At 45.6% G+C, this 19,404-nt stretch overlaps 1 protein-coding gene across 2 annotated transcripts in view; it reads left to right on the top strand.

The window, feature by feature from the left end:
- The first annotated feature begins 1,160 nt into the window (after positions 1 to 1,160).
- NOTCH1 (notch receptor 1) overlaps positions 1,161 to 19,404 on the top strand; it is a 75,587-nt gene continuing 57,343 nt past the window's right edge. The window contains exons 1-2 of one of the 2 annotated variants that reach the window (XM_069069207.1): positions 1,161 to 2,084; positions 5,088 to 5,169. In XM_069069207.1, coding sequence (XP_068925308.1) covers positions 2,027 to 2,084; positions 5,088 to 5,169 — 140 coding nt within the window. In that variant the 5' untranslated portion in view covers positions 1,161 to 2,026. The remainder of the gene's footprint in view (positions 2,085 to 5,087; positions 5,170 to 19,404) is intronic. The other variant, XM_069069206.1, reaches the window with a different exon arrangement.

Genomic DNA, 19,404 nt, shown 5'->3' with positions numbered 1-19,404 from the left:
ATAGTCTACCTTGACTTTTCACTCTTCCTCATCACTGAGATCTAATCGGGTTACCAAGTTTTGTTTCTCTTCCTCTATAAAATCTCTGGTCTCTTATCTCCACTCTGGAAGCAACCACTCTAGCCCAGGGCCTCATCCTTCTGGACTGGGCTAATGCAACAATGTTCCAACTGGTCTCCCAAACATTCTCCCACCAAACTGTGACAACATCCTGAGGCCTAAAGATCTGACTTTGTCATTAGTCTGTTCAAAGAGCTCCAGTGGCTCCTTAATGCTTTTAAGATAAAATACCACCTCTTTTGGTATTCAGAGCTTTTCACAGTCTGGCTCCAAAGGACCTTTCCAGACTCTTTGCACATTATTCCACTTTATGCATACTACATTCCTGTTAAACTGGCCTATTTGCTTCTCTTGGTACATAGCTTTCCATCTCCTGCCTGTGCAGATTTTCCCCCAGCTTGGTTATTCCCCTAGAACCTTCAAAACCCATCTTAAGTCCCTTTCCCAATGGCTGTCTCTCCTCTCCCCCACTCTATCTACTTTTCACTTACAAGGTATGAATTTCGTGCTTGCTTGTATCTGTAGATATTTCCCCAACAGAAAAAAAAAAGAACTGTTTGCTTTTTTTGAATCTCTAGTGATATAGATCCTGGTATGTTGTAGGTGCTTAATAAATACTTGCTGATTTATTAGATTCGAAGTCTTGGGACCTGGGTTCAAATCCTGCCTCTTCTATTCACTGCCAGTATGAACTTGGACAAAGCCCCCTAACCTCTCTACGTCCTAGCATCCTTCATCTGTACAATAAGAGGTTGGAATAGATAACCTCCATGGCACCTGAAGATCTATGGCCTCTAAGAGAGTCAAGTGCATGAGGATGTCATAGTCAAAGGTGTTCAAGTCTCAAGTCACCTTCCAGTGACGTCTGATCTCCTAGAAGTCCCCAGAGTAACAGGGGGTGAAGGGGTGGAGGGACTGGTACCAGGATGAGTGCACAAACCTGTCAGTGCTCCACGATTAATTCCTGCGTTGGAAAAGGGGGATTTAGGTCACCCACCTCGTCTTAGCCCTATCCAATACCCACTTCAGGAAAGCTCTCAAGGGTGGGGCCGGAGAGTTCTCTAAACCCAAGTCCCCTAGCCCAGTTCACTGCCTTTTAAGGCATTCAGATCAGACAGTCTTCGGGACCATTCCTGTCTCTTCGTCCTGAACGATCCTTCCACTTTCCCTGTCTTCACCTTTGCATGAAGCCCTCAGAGAGCAGCCCGTAGAGGGAGGCCGGAGACAAGGAAAGGAAGGGAAGGTTTGCTGGGGCGGCTAAGCACACCCTAAGCTCCATTCTCCCGGCCCCCCGGGCCCCCGATACCAGCGGCTCCTCCATTGACATGCAAATGCATAAAAGACTAGGCGAAGAACAGAAACTTTGTGCAAGAGCCAAGAATCCCTCCGCAAGCTCGCAACAAACTTTCAGTAGCTTCTGAAACTTTCAAACGAGAAGTAGTCCCTCCATACGGGACGCCCTCCCAGCCCCAGAAAAATGCTCAGGGTTCTTCGGGGAGAGCTTTGGACACCCCAGAAAGCATCTTCGGCCCGCGGTCTCTCCAGAGAGCTCTGTGACTGAGCCTAGAGAGGCTCTATAGGGAGGGGGTAGAGGAGGAGCGGAAGGATTCTGAGAAGAGGGAGGTTACAGCTGGAGGTGGGGGGAGGAGCGGGAGGAGCAGGAGGAGTGGAAGAGGCGCCTAGCTCGCCGCTTCACTTAGTGTCTTGGCAGCTGTAGGTTACGTTGGGTTGAGCCGGGAGCGGTGCGGAGAAATTTGCGAGGGAGCGAGAGAACTAGTGAACTCGGACAGTGCATGCGCGCCGGTCCTCCTGCAGAGAAGGGGAAGACTAGGACGAGATTGGCTCCCTGTCCGAGAGATATTACCTAGGGTTTCCCTGCTCGCCCGGAGACCTTATGTCACTCTGAGCCTTTCTGGGATTGCCCGAGCGAAGCACCGCTGGGGGAGAGCTTGCCGCTGCGGGAGGCATGCGGCCGCTCCTAGTGCCCGTCGTCTGTCTGTCGCTGCTGCCGGTCCTCGCACGAGGTAGGACGTGGGACTGCTCCAGTGGAGGTCGGAACCCGGTGGCTCTGGGGGTGGGGAACAATCAGGCGGGGCTAGCAAGCCCGCAAACTTTGTGCTCTGTTGGAGAAAACTTTTCCCTCCTGGAGGAGGGACGCGGCTGATCCAGCCAGCATTGGGGAGAGAACGAACAGGCATGGATTGTACAGGGGAGGGGGAAGCAACCTGATTTGGTCGCTACGGGATCTAGTGATGGTGGTGGCCGCTGTAGAACGGTGGGTGGATGGGAATGTCAGTACCTCCCAGGCCAGGATGGGACTTGCTGGAATCACCCCTTTCCCAACTTTGCTCCCTTGGCTACGGACAGGATGTCATCCATCCCCAGGCCCCCTCCCCTTTTCGGGAGACTCTCCCTTCCACTGCAGGGAAGGCTACTGTCGCCCCCAATTTGGGGGCTCTGTTTAGGGCGAGGATTGAGGGGGCAACAGGAAGGGAAGGTCTAGAATCTAGGTTGTGTGTCCAAGCTGATAAGTGTAGGTCGTGGGGAGGGCTTCAACTGCCTTGCAGGCTAGGGCTGAGTTTTTGAGTGACCCTCACCCCCCGCCCCCCGCCTGCTTTCTCCCCCGCTCCCTGCCAAACCTGCATCTGCCACTGACAAACTTGGGTCTCTCTCCCCCCTCCCCACCCCGCGACAAACCTGCACCCAACCCCCACCCCCTGCTTTGGGTTTCTTCTCCGCAGGTTGAGTTCTTTCTATTCGAACTTGAGTCAGGTTTCCTGTTCTCTCTGGCCTTTTCTTCTCTGTCTGCCCACTGCACTTTCGGATCGAGGTCTGGGGGCGGATGTCAGCAGCGCGGGGTTTTCGGGCTCAGAACAGTATTTAGTTTTTGCGAGGAAACCGACGGAAGCCCGCTCCCCGGTGCCGTGGTGGTGGTGGGGGGGGGTGTAATGTGGCCCCACTCCCTGGTACTCAGCACCGCGGCGGTTCTGCTGACCTTGGCCACCCTGGTAGATCAGCCCTCCCAAAAGCTACAGGAAAGTTGCTTGAAGCTTGGGGGATGGGTAACTTTTTGGCTGAAAAGCCTAAAACTTTTAAGCATCTGTGACCCTCCCTGGAAAAAGGGGTGGAAAAGAAAAAAAAAGTTTCAGAGAACATTCTCTTGCTCCTGTGGTCTCTCCCTCTATTTTGGAGTTTCCTTTTCTCCTGGCCTTAAGGAATGACAACTCTGGGGATTGTGAGAACGATCACTTGCAGGGGGCCCCCCATACAGCTCCCTCCTCCCTCTCAGCCCACGGAGCAGCGATGAGTCAGGCAGCCCTCTGCCGGGTGTCCTCCACTCATCGCCTCCCTCCTCTCTGCTTCCCACGCTTCGTGGGCGCCCCTCCCCGAGCGGTGCAAAGAAGAACAACACTCCCTAACCCTACTCGCCCCTCTGAAAAAAGTGTAAAAAAGCCCGCAGATTCTGGGCACAGCTCCCCCCCAAACCCACCCCGAACTCCTAACTTGAGTTGACTCTGCAGGAAACGAGGCCTCTAGCGGGGACGAGTCCACTATATTCCCATGCTTGGTTTATGTAGCCCGAACTCCTAACTGGGGCTCTGGGTTGAGAGTTTACTTCTCTTTCGGCCCAGGAATGGACCCGGGGTGGGGTGGGGGCTGTCTCCAGGATTCTTCGAATTGGCTCAGCATTGGTTTTTGAGAGGGGGGGGGAGGGGTAGGGGGGGTTGGTCTTCTTTGCACCGCTCGGGGGGGGGGGGGGGGGGGGGGGGGGGGGTTGCCGGGTGTCGTGGGGGGTAGAAGGGGGGGGGGGGGGGGGGGGGGAGGCGGGCCGGTTGGAGCAGCTCAGATCTTCCCGGGAGCAGGTATTGAGTGTCCCGGGAGGTAAGAGTATTCAATCCTAGCCCTACAGTCAATAATGCAACAAGAGGTGTCTTTAAACGAGCTACAATGGGCGGCTCTGATTCCCGCTTTGTTGGAGTTCTGGGGAAGCTGGGCCCCGCAGCTGTCGCATTTTCCCACGAGCCAGGAGGGGAGTGTGTGCGGCTTGCTTTGGGGCTATTCAGACTCCCCCTCCAGGACTGGCTAGATAAGTCACTTTACCATGGATGTTTGAACAGGCAGACAATTCACTGCATTTCTGAGCGCTCACTGTAGTCTCAGCTTCCCCCCCACACACACACTCCCTCCTCCCCCTCCTCTCCCTTCCCTTTTCCTCTCCTTTCCTTCCCTCCTCCCCGTTGAAGAGATGTGGGTCTCCCCTAAAATATAGGCTTCTGGTTTGGTGGGCGAGAAGGGAGATCGAGGGAAGTTTGGGAAAGTCATGCTGGTGGAATTTTTGAGTAGTTGAGTTGGTCAGATTGGCTTCGGGGTAACTTTTCCCATCCTTTGCCAAGCAATCGTGTAATTTTGAGCTAGTAGTCTGGGGTAGACCTCGGGTAGTTAGTTAGCATTATAGAAATAGCCCCAGTCTTCAGCCTACCATTCTTCCTTCCTACCTCCTGTTGACTTCATTAAGAATATCAAAAGAATTCATTAGAAGGGTGTCTACCCATAAGATATCTGGTACCTGTGTTTGTATATTTCTATACATACATGTATTTATATGTGTGTACATGTGTGTTTACACACATATGATGCAGAATATTTAGCAAATATACATTTTTCTTCTATAACTAATTCAACAATAATGAACATTTATTAAGCGATTATGATGATATAAATAGATTATAGTACAATACTAGATGGATGGCATGGGGATTTCTCAAAACTGAGAAGTCAAATAATAAATAAGGGAGTTGGACAAGATGATCTCTAAGGTTTTTGCAACTCCAAATTTATGATTATATGACTTGTTCTGGGTGCAACATGGGGGAGGGGTCATGAGGAAGAGGCAAGTTTTCTGGAAGGTTTAAGGGTTGGACCCTGACTCCTGAGGTCTCCAGGGTTGGAAGTAGGTTGGTATATTAATTAATAGCTTAAGACTCATAAATATGACCCTTGATGGGCTTCTTGTACATATCTCCTAGGTTTTCGGTGTTCCCAACCTTCAGAGACCTGTCTGAATGGAGGCAAGTGTGAAATCTATGACAATGGAACAGAATCGTGCATGTAAGTATTCATGCACTTGGAGTGGTCTGAGAACCATTCCCTTCTGCTTTTGTGGGCTGTTGAGTATAGTAGTCTTTGATAGTCTTTACAGTAAGTCATTGTCTTTCTTCTGAGATATAGTACAAGGATGAGAAATCATATGGTAACTTTTATTAGAAAAAGTCTGGCAATCATTTATTAAGTACTAGTTACAGCATTTGCAATGGTTGGTTTAGTCTATAATTTTTTCTTCCCATTTTGGGGTGGAGGGTCACTTTAGGAAACTATGTGCCTTGTTAGGGGCCAGAGCCTGGATTTCCATATCCCTTTTTCTTCCCCCAAATGTTTCAATAGGGTTGATCTTCCAGTGGACATAATTCAATTTTACAGAAAGGCATATACTGAGACACAGATGGAATTGGTGTTCAACTTCTAGCCCTTCTGGCCCATAAATCTCAGTGACTAGAGAAGTGTTCCTGAAGTCTATAAAACCTAAGTTCAGATCCAGCCCCAGACACTAGACATATGACTGGGCAAGTCACTGAATCTCTATCTGCCTCAGTTTCCTCAACTATAAAATGGGGATAATGATAGCACCCACCTCCCAGGGTTGTTGTGAGGATCAAAGGAGATATTTGTAAAATTCTTAGTACAATGCCAGGCACATTGTAGATGCTTAAATGTTCCCTTTCCTCCCTTCTCTTTTCTGTAGATGAGTTTCCTTTAGGATAAAATTAATTTCTATTGGTTTTAATATTTTATGATGTAAGTACCTGAGTTTTAGTACTCCTGGACTTTTCTCATGCAAGGGTTGAATTCTGGAAAAGCTCTCTATAATACCATATTGACACTTTTGAAAGAAAAACTTCCTTGGGGGAGAGGGAGTGGATGGGAGGGATGGGGGAGTCCAATTTGAATTGCATGTTATTTCACTTCCTGTAAATTGTTGGTAAATCTAGACTATAATTATTCCTTTAGTCTTTATAAATCTAATTCCTCAGTTAAGAGTGTGAGCTCCTTGAGAGCAAAGACTCTTTTGACTCTTTTTGTATCCCGAGTGTTTAGCACAGGACTTAGTATATGGTAGACACTTAATAAATATTTATTGACTATTACTTTTTGAGATCAAGGTTCTAGTTCCCAAATTATCTTGGCTCATGGGTAAATCATCTCTCCCTGAGCCTCAGTTTCCTGCTCTGTAAAATATAATTGTTGCTTTCCTTCCCTGAGGCTTTTGTGAGTGAGGCTCCAGGGAGATAAACAATGAATATAAATACTTTCTTAACAAACCTAAGACAGGGAAAAAAAGGTAAGGAATTATTTTTAAAATCTAGTTATATCAGGTTTTGCCTCCAAGCCAGATGCTCTTCAACTTGAGTTCATCCTTGAAGTGAATAATGAGGGAAGCATTTGGTAGTTGTGAGGAGAAAAAAAAAAAGAGCGGAGGCATCCCCACCACTGAGGCTTCAGATTAAGAAGTAGCCCCTTGCTCTGCATCTCAGAGGCCCTCTCATTCCAACTGTTGACTGGCTGATTTCCTTGACAACACTGGGCATCATGCTTGTGCATCTGTTTCAGTCCAGCTACCCTGCCTAGTTTGGTAGCTCTCTTCCCTGCCCCTCCCCACCCCACCCCTTTCACCCCCTTCCTTCCCCAAAACTTCAGCAAATTAATCAGGCCCATGAGCAGTTTAATGGACAAAGAGGAGACCTCTTTGTGAGCCACTAATGAATGAACGCTGAGGGTTTTTTTTCCTCCTTTTTGGCTTTTTTCTCCCCCTGCAGAAGCCTCACCGACGCTTGATGCCCTAAATCTTGTTTTCTTTCATTCAAGGACCGACAGCTGGGATTCAGTCGAAATTCGGCAGCTATTGTTGAGGGAGGCAGATTAATGCTGTGTGACTAATCATGTGTGGCTTCCCAGAATGCATAACTCCCCATACCCTTCTACCCCACAATCTCTTCTCCCACCCTTACTTTCCTTCTTGGCTATTTTGTCTTACCCCACCCCCAGCAGATTTACATATGTACAGAGTTTTCAGTATAATATAATTGGAGATGGAGAAAAACTTCTGAGAGGCAGCCTGGTATTACAGAAGGCACATTGCACCCGGAGTTGGGAGACTTGGTCTCTAATCCTGGCTCATTCTCTGTACCCTTGAACAAGTCTCTCCTCTTCTCTAGACTTCAGTTTCTTAATCCCTACAATGACTGGGTTGGACAAGATGTTCTCTAAGGCCTTTTTTAGTAGCTCTGGCATTCTCTTCTTGTAACATTCTGGTCAAATTAGATAAGGATACTTCCCAGGTGACCTCCAGGTAGCACCTGGGAAGAAAGAGAGAGAGACAGAGAGAGAGAGAGTTGGGGGGGGGGGTGGACTACCTTGGACAGCCAGCCATGTTGATGGAGATTTTGGTTGTCATACATTGAGGTTTTCTGTCTGGCTTGCTGCCCTCTGTTGGAAACGGAAACTCTGCTGGGGTAAAGCAAGTGATTTCCCTTTACTCTGCCTGTGGTCACCATAAGGCACGACAGTGTTGCTAGTGTCAACATAGTCCTTGTGGCTGGAGCTTTGAATTTTCATGGTAGTCATGGCCCTTTTCACAGGAGACCCCTTTTCTCATTGCTAGAAGATAATTTGGCTATTGTAACCCCTAATCCTCTGCCTTAAGCCCTCTAACATGGAACAGAAGACATGACCTTGAAAGAGCTATCCTTCCACCCCCACCTCTTTCCCTCCTCCCTTCCCAAATATCTCTTTACTGGGAACTCCACTTCCAAGCTTCCTAAATGAAGCCCAGGCCAGGGCAGAGATAGCAGAAGCTGAGTTGGCCCCTTCCATTTTTGGCCCAGGGCCACACCTCAATTTGGCCTGGCACTTAACACGGTTGGGCCATAAAGGCCCTATTGTGCTTCCCCTACAAATCCAATTAGAAAATGGAGTGAAATAAATACCCCAGGATGACTCTAGTAGGGCAATGTTCTGGCATTTGGGGGTTCTCGGTTACAGCAGGAAAGCAGGGAGCCATGGCCATATTGAGGCAAGCTGGGTCCAGAATTACCCTTTTTTGATAAACCTGGATCAGGGATTCAAAACGTAATTGTTTATGGCACTAAGGCAAAGTAACCTTTGTCACTGGATGAGAACCACTGGGAGATGGTTTTTGCTGCTGTACATTGTTTCACCAGCAGGGTTTGAAAGCCTAGTCTTCTTTATTGCCAAATTCCCCTGGACAGGAGAAATCCTTCTCATTTGACAGGAGCTGACTGGGATGCAGCTGCCCCCCTGTGGTCCTCTCAAGGAGGGTGGGGAAGATTCGGGCTTGCCCCCAGAACCTTTCTGTCATACAAACTTGATAGAGGAATGGCAGATTTCTCTTCAGGAAGAAACTGGCCTTGGGTGTATACATTTGGAAAGGCAAAGAAGGACAGAGGAGAGTTGCTTGAGAAGGTGTTGGGTACATTTCTGTGAGGAAAGCAGGATAAGGGATAATAAATCTCCATTTACAGGTCAGGAAACTGAGGCTTGGAGTGTGCCTTGCCCAGGGTCACTCTATGGTAAGTACTAAACTGAGAGTTGAACCCAGTCCTTGATTCCTTGATTCAACACTCTTTGTACCATGCCTGGGTACCAATCTTGTTTCTGATTGAAAGGCGTGAAGGAGGGAGAGAGGTTAAATCTAATCATTAGTTTCAAGCTGGGAGAGAAAAAAATGAGTCTGTTACAGGACTTCCTCTGTTTATGCAGTAATTCTGTCTTATAGTTAGAGGATGTAAGGGTTAGAAAAACACATTTAAAAATACTGAGTGTCAAGTAGAAGGGATTGCCTATAAACTGTTGGGAGAAGAGAGCTAGAAAGAAGAGTAGATGGCAAGAAAGAAGGTCCTGCAAAGTCTGGATCTATCATTCTGTTTGATTCTGCTCTTAACGTTTTAAAAAAGAACATTTTCTTATTGTATGTATTGGTTCTATGAGTTACCCAAAGTTTTTCCCTGAAAAATTTTTTTTTTAAGTTGGGGGGGGGACTGGACTGGACTGTAGGCTGGAGAGGAAGAGGGTGGAGTTGAATGAACAATGGATAAAAGGAACCTCTGAAATAACTAAACCAAGATCTTTCTGGGTAAAGGGGCTCAGGGGCTTTAACCTTGATTTTTTAGAAGAGACTAAAAGGGGATATAAACCTTTGGTTTTGGGGAAAGAGCAGCAGGAGATAAAGGTGATGCACAGTAGCATGAGGACCCAAGACACTGTCATGGTACAGTATGCCAGGCCACAAGGACCAGTCCATTGCCTAGTGACAAGTCTCTGAGGTGATGTCATTTGGAGATTATCCACCCAGGTCTGATTATAGAATGGGGAGGATCTCTCCACAGAAGATACAAAACCATAGAGTCTCAGCATTCCACTACTCAGACTGAGGTTGGGAAGAGTGAGTTCTCTCCCCCCCCCCCCCCAGTAATTTAGGAGAGGAGGGACCTTTCCTGTTTCTCATGTCTGTTCTATAAATAGTGAAAGGATGTGGCTTTTCTGAGTTGATTGAGAGTCTAGATTGCTTTCCTCAATAATGTAACAATAATAACTTTGCACTTTGACAGAAGCTTTCATCTGGAGATCATAAAAGCACTCTCCAGACATTCTGCTCCCCCACGAGGTGGTGGTGGGCAGTATGATTATTTCCATTTTAATGATGGGAACACTGAGGCTGGGAGAGATGAAATGATTTGCCTGAGGCAATGCAGTGAGCCTTCCTGTGAGAACTAAGAGCTGAGCTTTCCAATCCTCCACATGTCTGCTAGGTCAGGTCTTTTGGACCAATTATATTTCTTGAATTATGACATTCATGCCTCGGGTAATCTGCTGCAGTTGGGGCCAGAAGAGGAAGGGTCCTTTTCCTGGACAAACAGCCCGCCTCATCTCATAACCAAAAAACCAGGGGCAGAAGTAGAAATCATTATTCTAAGACTTGACAATTACAGATTTCTTAACGTCTCCAGAAAGTTAAGTTCATTTTTGCATGTTTTCCAGAACTTCCTGCCCAGGCAACAGCCACTCTAGAAAACACTCTGGAATTACCCCAAATTGGAATGGGAAGAGAGGTGGCCTTTTGTGAAATATGGAATTACAGGATGATTCCTTTTTCTTAAAGACCAAACAATAACAAGAAGACACTTTTATTCTCCATTTGCAAATCCTCAGGTATAGAAGCAGATCAGTCAAATTGCAAAGAATAGGTTGGTCAGTTGCTAGCCAATAAAAGTGACTCACCTTTCTGTGGAAAGAGAGGTTCTTGGATCCACCTGTCCTTGTAGACTGAGAACATCCATGAGAAGGAATGTGGATGGTAGGAAGCATAAACAGATTTAACTAGCGACTGGCCTCAAGGGACAATTAATGTGGTCTGTCTTACTTTTGATCATTTATGGCCTGTTCTTCTAACTGAGTTGTGTCTGTCAGGTGTGGCTGGTTTTCTTTCAGAAGAGGCTTTAAGGACAGTAGAGAAGAGATCTGCCATTTCCTGGCTTGAGAGCAAGACCAAGTTTTTCCTTCATCTCCTCTCCCTACTCAACTCCACTCCTCTCCTTGAGACTGGATTCTGGTTTTCTCTTCTGTCTTGTGGTTATGGCTATTTCATTTCCCTCATCTGACCTTAGCTTTCCCATCTGAAAAATGAGGGTTTGGACAAGGCACCATCCGGCTCTAATGAAGCTAAGTAGGATTCTGGGAACTGAGATATTGTGATTGAAGATGGTGCTTTGGTTTTCCTTAGGAATGATTGACAGAAACTTTGGTCATTCTCCAAGAAAGACAGCTGGCCCCAGGTCGGGGAAAGAGATTCTCTTCCAGGTGATTGCAAATGTATATAACTCCTTTAATGGGATACAGAGGTATCCAGGGCCAGGCTTAGCCTTATGCAAGTCTTTTCTTTCTTTCCTTTCTCTTCAAATCTTCTGGAGGAAATTTGGGTCTGGGCTCCAGACCAGGGGCCTGAGTGCCCTTTGGCTCAGTGATAGTGGTGGCTTTGGAGTAGTAGGAAGCCAACTGCTTAGGCATTTAGAACAGACCTCTCTGGAATATAAGGCCTTGTTCTTAGGCACTCAATTTGTTAAATGAAATTTGAGTATTGTTTTTGGACTCACTTGAAGAAACATTATTCATAGATTGCTAGAACTTTAAGAGATTTAACTGATCATCTAGTGTAAGGGGCCTTTATTTTGCAGATTGGTGAAACTCGGACCCAGAGGCTATGTATTTTGCCAAGATCACACAGTAAATTAATAGCCAAAGCAAAGGGGCAGACAGATGGCACAGTAGATAGAGTGCCTGATCTGTAGTCAGGAAGACATCTTCCTGAGTTCACATTTGGCCATGGACCCTTACTAGCTGTGTGACCCTGGGCAAGTCTCTTAATCCTGTTTGTCTCAGTTTCCTCATCTGTAAAATCAACTGGAGAAGGAAATGGCAAACCACTCTAGTATCATTGCCACAAAAACCCCAAATGTGGTCACAAGGAATTGGACACAACTAAACCATAACAACAGTCTCAATCACAGAATTAAAAAAAAAAAGTTTTATTTTCAGCTAAGTGCAGTAGCACTGCTAGGTAACAAAAGTGTTGCCTGTGTTTTAATGAATACATAATTTTTTTGGAGGGGGGAAGACAAGGCAATTGGGGTTAAGTGACTTGCCCAAGGTCACACAGGTGAATACATAATTTTAAAAAAATTATTTGAGTTGAGCATTACAGCAGCCTAAGCAGTGTTTGGAGGCTCTCATATTTACATTGTTTGCATGTAGATAAAGTGTTTCTAGATTGTTTGAAGCAGTTTGTTCTCTTAAGTAGAGTAAATATTCCTCTTATAATCTTGTTTACACTGCTAATTTGCTAACCTGAAAAGTATCACTAAAAGTAAACTCAGTCCTTACCTACTTAGACTGAGCCAGTACGCTGTTATTGGGGAAACCTCTGTCTGGGAGTTAGGTGAGAGAGGGGTTTGGGTTCTGGTCCTAGCTCTGCCAGTAGTTAGCTGTGTGACCTTGGCCAAGTCCCTTCCCTTCCCTGTACTTTAAATGAGAGTGTAGGACTAGATGATCTCTGTGGTCCTCTCCAATAGAAACCTGTGAATCCATGTTCTTAAAATCACCTGCATAGTGGTTGGAAAAGTGACCTGGGGTAGTTAAGGATTGATTGTGTCCCACAAGCAAAGTTTCTTTCCCTTCCCTCCCCTCAACAGCTTAAATTTGAGAAAGTGGAATTCCAAGGTAGGGCCACAGAAGAAAGTCATTTTCTAATGAAAAGTAATGAGAGCTAACTGGAGGTGTTAAATCCATTATCCTTCCTTTGGGAGTTAATCTCATGCTCCAGTTTATATCTCCTCCCCCTGATGCCTGGGGCTGTCTGGAGTTAATATTAGGAAAGTCACTCAGTGAGCACCAGGCATTTTTCTGGGACTCTCCAGCCAGGGAGGGCTGGATTTAATAGGGAAACTTTCATGCTTAATCAAGTTGAAGAGAGAAATTATTTGCACATCAATCAATTCCTCTTTAACAAGTTTTCCCTGGTTCCCCGATGGAAGCAGTTGGTTATTTTAGGCCTTGTTTGCACACAGAGTGGATATTTAAAGCATCCCCATTCCTGGATTCACTAGCTGCAATCTGTCAGACAGACAGATAGGCATGGGACTCCCATTGTAAACAGTGAGAGGAAATACTGCTTGAAGAGTAATCTTGTTCTTTATTTACAAGATATAGACAGTGGGTGTTTGGTAACCATCAACCATCACACAGGCCTTGGAAAGATGAGCCCAGATCTTTGTTAGAAGGAACCTCATTTCTACACCTACCAGTTCCTTTCAGTTTTGGTCTATAAGCGGAAATTATGCACTTACTGGAAATGTGACGTTTCCAGGGAGATTGGTTTTTTGGTGTTTTTCTGGTAACAGCTTTTCTGTAAGAAATGTTTAGTGGATGGAGGAAGTTGGCTTTTATCCCCCCACAGGACCCTCTAACAGGAACTGGTACTGGCTTATGATTCTTAGGGTAATATCAAGGTGAAAATGGTAATATTCAGTTCAGCAAACCATTTGGTAAACAAGTGTATATATATATATATAACACTGTGCTTAACCTCTGGGGAAGAAAGATACCTGTCCCTTCCAGAGCCTAGCAAATGAAGCCTTCTGAATCATGAGACCATCAGAGATGTGCCAATCCAGGCCAATCCCATGGTCCTCTCAAACTCAGGATACTGTCTTTGTGGAGACATGATGGAATAGTTTGAGAAAGTCGGTGGTTATTCTCCAACATTAATGAAGTCCATCCTTCAGTAATTACCTATTGTGGATCACTCATGTAATTACTGAGAGGACCTGCTAAGTGCCTAGCCCAATGCTAGGCATTGTAGAGGAGACAGAAAAAGGAGGAAAGCCCCTACTCTGTAGGATGGAACTTGATTGTAGTTGGACAAACCAATGTATGTGTAACATCTCTAAGTTTAAGACAGTCTATAATGACCAGGTTCATACCATAGCCTCTATTAGATAAGCAAACATGAAAAATGCAGAAGATTGTAGGATCATAGACTTGGAGCAGGAATAGGACTTCCGAAGTTATTTAGTCCAACCCTCTCATTTTATAGATGAGGGGAAACTGAGACCTGAGGAAGTTGTGACCTGTCCAAGGTCACCTGGATATTATCAGAGGCAAAATTTCAACCCAGGTCCTTTGACTCCAAATCCAGTGCTTATTTCCACTGTTCACACATCAAGGAGACCCACCAGCAATGTGGTGCTTTAGAAAAAGAGTTTTAGTCCAGGATTCTGTGGATCTGCAATCAAGTCCAGGCTCTGCAACTCAATAGCTTCATCGTCTTAGGTTAGTCACCTCTCCTCTCTGAACCTCTCTGAGCTTCTGTTTTTTCTTCTCTAGAACAAGAAATAGCCAGTGCTTTCCCCCCCCTTTTTTTGTAGGGGCAGTTGGGGTTAAGTGACTTGCCCAAGGTCACACAGCTAATAAGTTAAGTGTCTGAGGCTGGATTTAAACTCAGGTCCTCCTGACTCCAGGGCCGATGCTCTATTCACTGCGCCACCTAGCCACCCCTAGCCAGGGCTTTTGAAGGTCCCTTCTAGTGACAATGCTTTCAGATCAGCTTGAGTTACAGTTGTCAAGAGAGTCTTTATGGAGGAGATAAGACATGAAATGAGGCTTGCAGATTGAACAAGGCTTTAAATTGGTCCAAAAAAAGGGGGGGGGGAGCGTGAGGGAAATCTGAGCCTCACTCCTAAGAATAACTTAATTTGTATGGGGCTTTACAAAGATGTATAAACATTTCATCTTTACTACCTGTTAGACTGTGTTTTTATACTATCTTGTATGGGGGGGTAGAGTGGGGGAAATTTTCACATGTGTCATTAATTCAGTAAACATTTTCTCTAAATGCTTCTGTGTGCAAGCTATTGTTTTTGTTAAGTATTGTGGTAAGGGAGGAGGAATACAAAGTTACTAAGAGTCCCAGCTCTCCAGGTCTCAGGGAGCTAGCAATTTAGGGGGGAGACAAGATGTGTACACAATTATAATACAAGGACTTTTCCCAAATAGAATGCAAACTTTTTGAAGATTGGGGCTATATTCTCCGTAGTTCTGAGCACAGAGTTGGCAGTTAGGAAAGGCTAGTTGAAAGAATTCATGAATGTTGTCCACCCAGCTCTTCCCCTGGTAGTGAGTGAATTATAAATGTGAAGGAATTCAAGAGACTGGGTGATTGTCTGAAAAGGAATACACAATTCAATTAGATGCATATGAGAGATGGTCTAGGTATCCTGGGAGTCCATGGTTCTGTAAGGTTGATTAGAGACAGAAGCATCTAAGGTCTGGGCAGTCCTGTATGTAGATAAGAGCAAATTGGACCCAACTGATCCCAGTAACAGTGATCATTGTTCTACTTCTGGAATTTTCAGAAAGGATGTTATAGGGGGAGATGAGCTAATCATTCATGGAATCCCCTTCATTCCTGGCTCCTCCTCTTCCCATTTGTCTAGCTTCTGCTCTACTGGCTGAACGTTCCTGGGACAGAGCCATTAGTCAGCTTGGATAGAGAGAAAAAGAGGCTGGTGACAGTTGCTGGCTGGAGAGTGACCCTCTGACAAGCTGACCCTGGAGATAGTCTCCTTGGCCTCGTGGGCTGCTATTAAAATGTTAGACAGGCTTCGGAGTCAAAAGGCGGAGGCGACAGACGGCCCTTTTCATGGTGCCCGCTGTTCCCAGTAAAAGGGGGGTGGGTTTCTAAGGAGCAGTGTGGAAGAATGCAGCAGAGGCCAGAGACCCCCCCCCCCATTGTATTCAGTTTTCTCAATAAGGCTGTGGCTGACCCAAGGATTTCTGTAGATGGGAAGGAAGGGATGGAATGGAAAAGTCTTTTTTCATTATTTCCAGTATACATGGTTAGGTATAGGGCACGCAGCTCTCTTTTGATCCATCTTTACTCTATCTCCTCCCCCCCCCCCCACCCACACACACACCTCCTGCCCAATTTCTCCCCCTCACCAAAAAATAAAAAATGGAAACCACTAGGAAGAATATCTGATGTACTTCAAGCCTCCTTTTTATTAGATTTGTAGGATCCCTCCCATTTTTCTTTTACCTTTCTCTTCCTGGATGTGTCTTTCCCTTTCCTTGCCTGTCCCTCATCTCCTGGGTCTCCTCTATTTCTTTCTATTCCTTTTATCTGTTTCTTGTCTCAGCCCGGAACCATATGTCATTTCTTTTATTCTGTGTCCTATATGTCTTGTCTATCAGGGTCCCTCAGTTTTCTCACTCCCCATCCTCTGTGTCTCTGTCTTCCTTTCTGCTTGTCTCTCTCATCCAGTGTCTCTTTGTCCACACTTTTATTTTCTGCCTTTGTCCCATCACCACCCTTCCTTCACCAAGATAAAGACTAGAGTTTGCATCTTTCTTGCTGCATGATTGAAAAAGCTGTCCACACTGGGCGCCCCCACCTCTCCTTTCCCACTCTGCTAGACCCTCTGCAATCTGGCTTCTGACCTCATCACTCAAATGAAACTGCTTTCTCCAGAGGTACAAATGATTTCTTAATTGCCCAAATCTACTGACCTTTTCCCAACCCTCATCCTTCTCAGCCTCTCTGTAGCATTTGGCACTATGGACTACCCTTCCTGGATACTCTTTCTTTTCTCATTTTTGTGATATTTCTCTCTGTCCCCCCCTTTTTTTTGAAGGGGGGAAGGAAAGGCAGTCGGGGTGAAGTGACTTGCCCAAGGTCACACAGCCCTTAGTTCTTTTGCTAACTATCAGATTGCTCTTCAGTTTCCTTCATTGGATATCCATGTGTCCTCTTCCCTAGTTGTGGGTGTATTCCAAGGCTCAGTCCTGAGTCCTCTTCTCTCCTCCTTCCCTACCTACACTTTTTCACTTACTTGTTGACCTCTTCAGTTCCCATTTGTGTATTACCATTATCTCTATACAGATCACAAACCTATATTTCCATCCCTAGTCTCTCCTGAGTCTGGTATCCTAACTACCTGTTGAACAGTTTCAAACTGGATGTCCCATAGGCATTTTAAACTCAAATATGCAAAACAGAACTCATTTTCTTTACCTCTGGATCTGGCTGCTTTCTCTTAGTACTTCACTATTTATGTTGGAGGCACTATCATCCTTCTAGGTCTTGAAATCTTGATGCTGTGTTTGACCTCTCACTCTCACTCCCATGTATATCTAATCAACAACAAATCTTATCACTTCTATTCCACCACTTCTCTCAGATTCACATTGTTCTTTCTACTCAGCATAGGCACTACCCTAAATTAACCTTATCATCTCCTTCCTGGATTGTTGCAAAAGCCCCCTACTTGGCCTACCTGCCACAGTCCTCTCCCTTTTCTAATCCATCCTCCACACAGCTGACAGTGATTTTCCAAAGCAGTCCAGCCATGTTGCTCTCCTGTTTAGTAAACTCCAGGCACTTCCTTATCTTCTAGGATGAAATATAAATTCAGATTTGGTACTTAAAGATCTTTACAACCTGACCCTAACCTGTCTCTGTAGGTTTATTACAGATTACTCTCTTCCACATGCTTTCTGGTCCATCTGCTTTGGCCTTCTTGTTCTTCAACATAGCATTCTCTTTCCCATCTCTGTCTCTGCACTGGTTGTCCTTCATGCCTGAAATGCTTGCCCTCCTTACCTCTGCCTCTTGGAATCCCTGATTTTTTTTTCAAGATTCAGCTCAAGCACAGATCTTTTACATGAGGCCTTTCCCGGTCTGCCCAACTGCTAGGACCTTACCGCTATAACCTTGTAACTACTTGGTAAATGTTTTGTATGTACCTAGATATATTCAGCTAGGTGGTTCAGAGAATAGAGTGCTGGGCCTGGAGTCAGGAAGACCTGAGTTCAAACCCAGCCTCAGGTACTCATTTTAACCTCTATTTGCTACTTATTCCACTGGAGAAGGAAATGGCAAACCACTCCAGTATCTTGGCCAAGAAAACCCCATACCAGGTCACAAAAAGTCAAACAGCTAAACAAAAACAAGAAATGTTCATGTTTTCTCTTCACTAAAATGTGAGTTCCTTGAAGACATTGACTTTTTTTTGTCCTTGGATCCCCAGCACCTAGTATAATTCATGACACATGGTAGGTCTTTCGTAAAGGCTTGTTGATTGATCAATTGTGTGTCCCATTTGGCTGGAAGGGGAAGAAAATTGAGCTGTTGCTGGCCCCCAAGAAGAGCTCCCATGTCTTTCTCCATTCTAGGCTATTGACAAGAGCTCCAGTCCCCCTCCCATGCCTGCAGTGAGTTTTGTATTTCAGCCTTAGCATGTCAGGATGTAAGAATGCATTGTTTCCCTCCTGGGTCTTTTTTTGTCTCAGGAGATCATGTGATGTTGCATAAAATCTGGGTGGAGTGGCCTGGCACAGGAAAACACACAAACATACCAGGAGGGAAGACTGGCTGCCTTCAACTGTCATTTTAAAAACCATTATTGCGCTTTGACAGCCCTAGGAAGAACATGCTCTCTCCTGTCAGTAATGCAGGGTGGGTCTCCTGGAAAGATACACGATTCAGTTGGGAGTCGACCTCTGCCACCAGCTCTAGCCATGACTTTGGGCAAAGAACTTCAGCACTTTGAGCCTTCCTTACCTGTAGAAAGGGGAGGGTGATGATACCTTCCCTCCTTCACAGCGCTGTTGTGAAGCCTAGGTGTGTGAAGAGCGCTCTGAACAGCATGGAGAATTTTACAAATGTAAGAATCTTCTTATTGCTGGCTTGGAGAACCACTAAGCTCCCAAAGAGCCTTTCCTTTCCAATTCTACCCAAAAGAATCTCCAGAGATTATAACCTCCAGGCTCTCAGGCTCTTTCCTACAGGCCATAGTGGGTTTAAAGAAGGAATGCAACTTAATTGTCCAAGGTTCATCTTTTTGGGGAGGGTTAATTCCTTGGTAAAAGGAGACCCCCTTCCTCCCCCCCAGGGGAGGCAATTTCCTAATTGCCATAGATCTTTCTTCAGAGATAATTTTTTTTGTTGCTTCCATGAGATGTTACCAAAACCCTTTTCGCTTTAGACTAAAGGGTAACTGAAATTGTTGATTTAAGGACTCAGCTTTGCTTTGCTCTAGCCTTCAGTTGATAACAAATGCATTCTGTGTGCCCAATCCTGTGCTAGCTGTTTTGATGGAGACAGAAGGAGAAGGGGTGTAGTCCCCATCTTGAAGAAATTCAGAGTGGTAGAGACAAACCTGAACATGAATAACACAACTATCAGTTCGATTCAGCTTAATTCAGCAAGCTTTGTATTCACTCCCTATTAGGCATAGAGGATACAAAGTAAAGAGTCCCAGCTTTCCAAGACTCTTGCATACTATTTTGCTGGGGAGAAATATAAATGGAGCTCAAATGTTGTAGTTGACAGATACTGTAGACAGAAATGGAAGGGATGAGCATTTGGCTGAGGTTTCAGGGAAGAGACTTCATGGAACAGAAAGGAGGGTCAGGGGAATGGATGGGAACTGGGTAGAAAAATCATCCCCAAAGTGAGGGAAAAGATTCACAAGGGGATTTTCTTTGAGTAAAGTACAAAGTTGGCTCTAGACATGTGCAGGGCCTGGGGTGGCTCCTCCATTGATGGCACTGCCTCATCTCACTCCTCAGGGTAGTGAGACGGTGGATATGGATGCATATGGGCCTAGTCCAAAGAGACTCATAGACATGGGCTCTGGGGAATCTTGAGTTCTCTTC

This window comes from Petaurus breviceps, unplaced genomic scaffold (genome assembly GCF_028583685.1).
Source record: "Petaurus breviceps papuanus isolate PSGF00001 unplaced genomic scaffold, PetGlider_PUasm1.0 90779, whole genome shotgun sequence".
Taxonomy (NCBI): domain Eukaryota; kingdom Metazoa; phylum Chordata; class Mammalia; order Diprotodontia; family Petauridae; genus Petaurus; species Petaurus breviceps.
The sequence above is the reverse complement of the archived record's forward strand: the minus strand, read 5'-3'. Positions and strand labels throughout refer to the sequence as shown.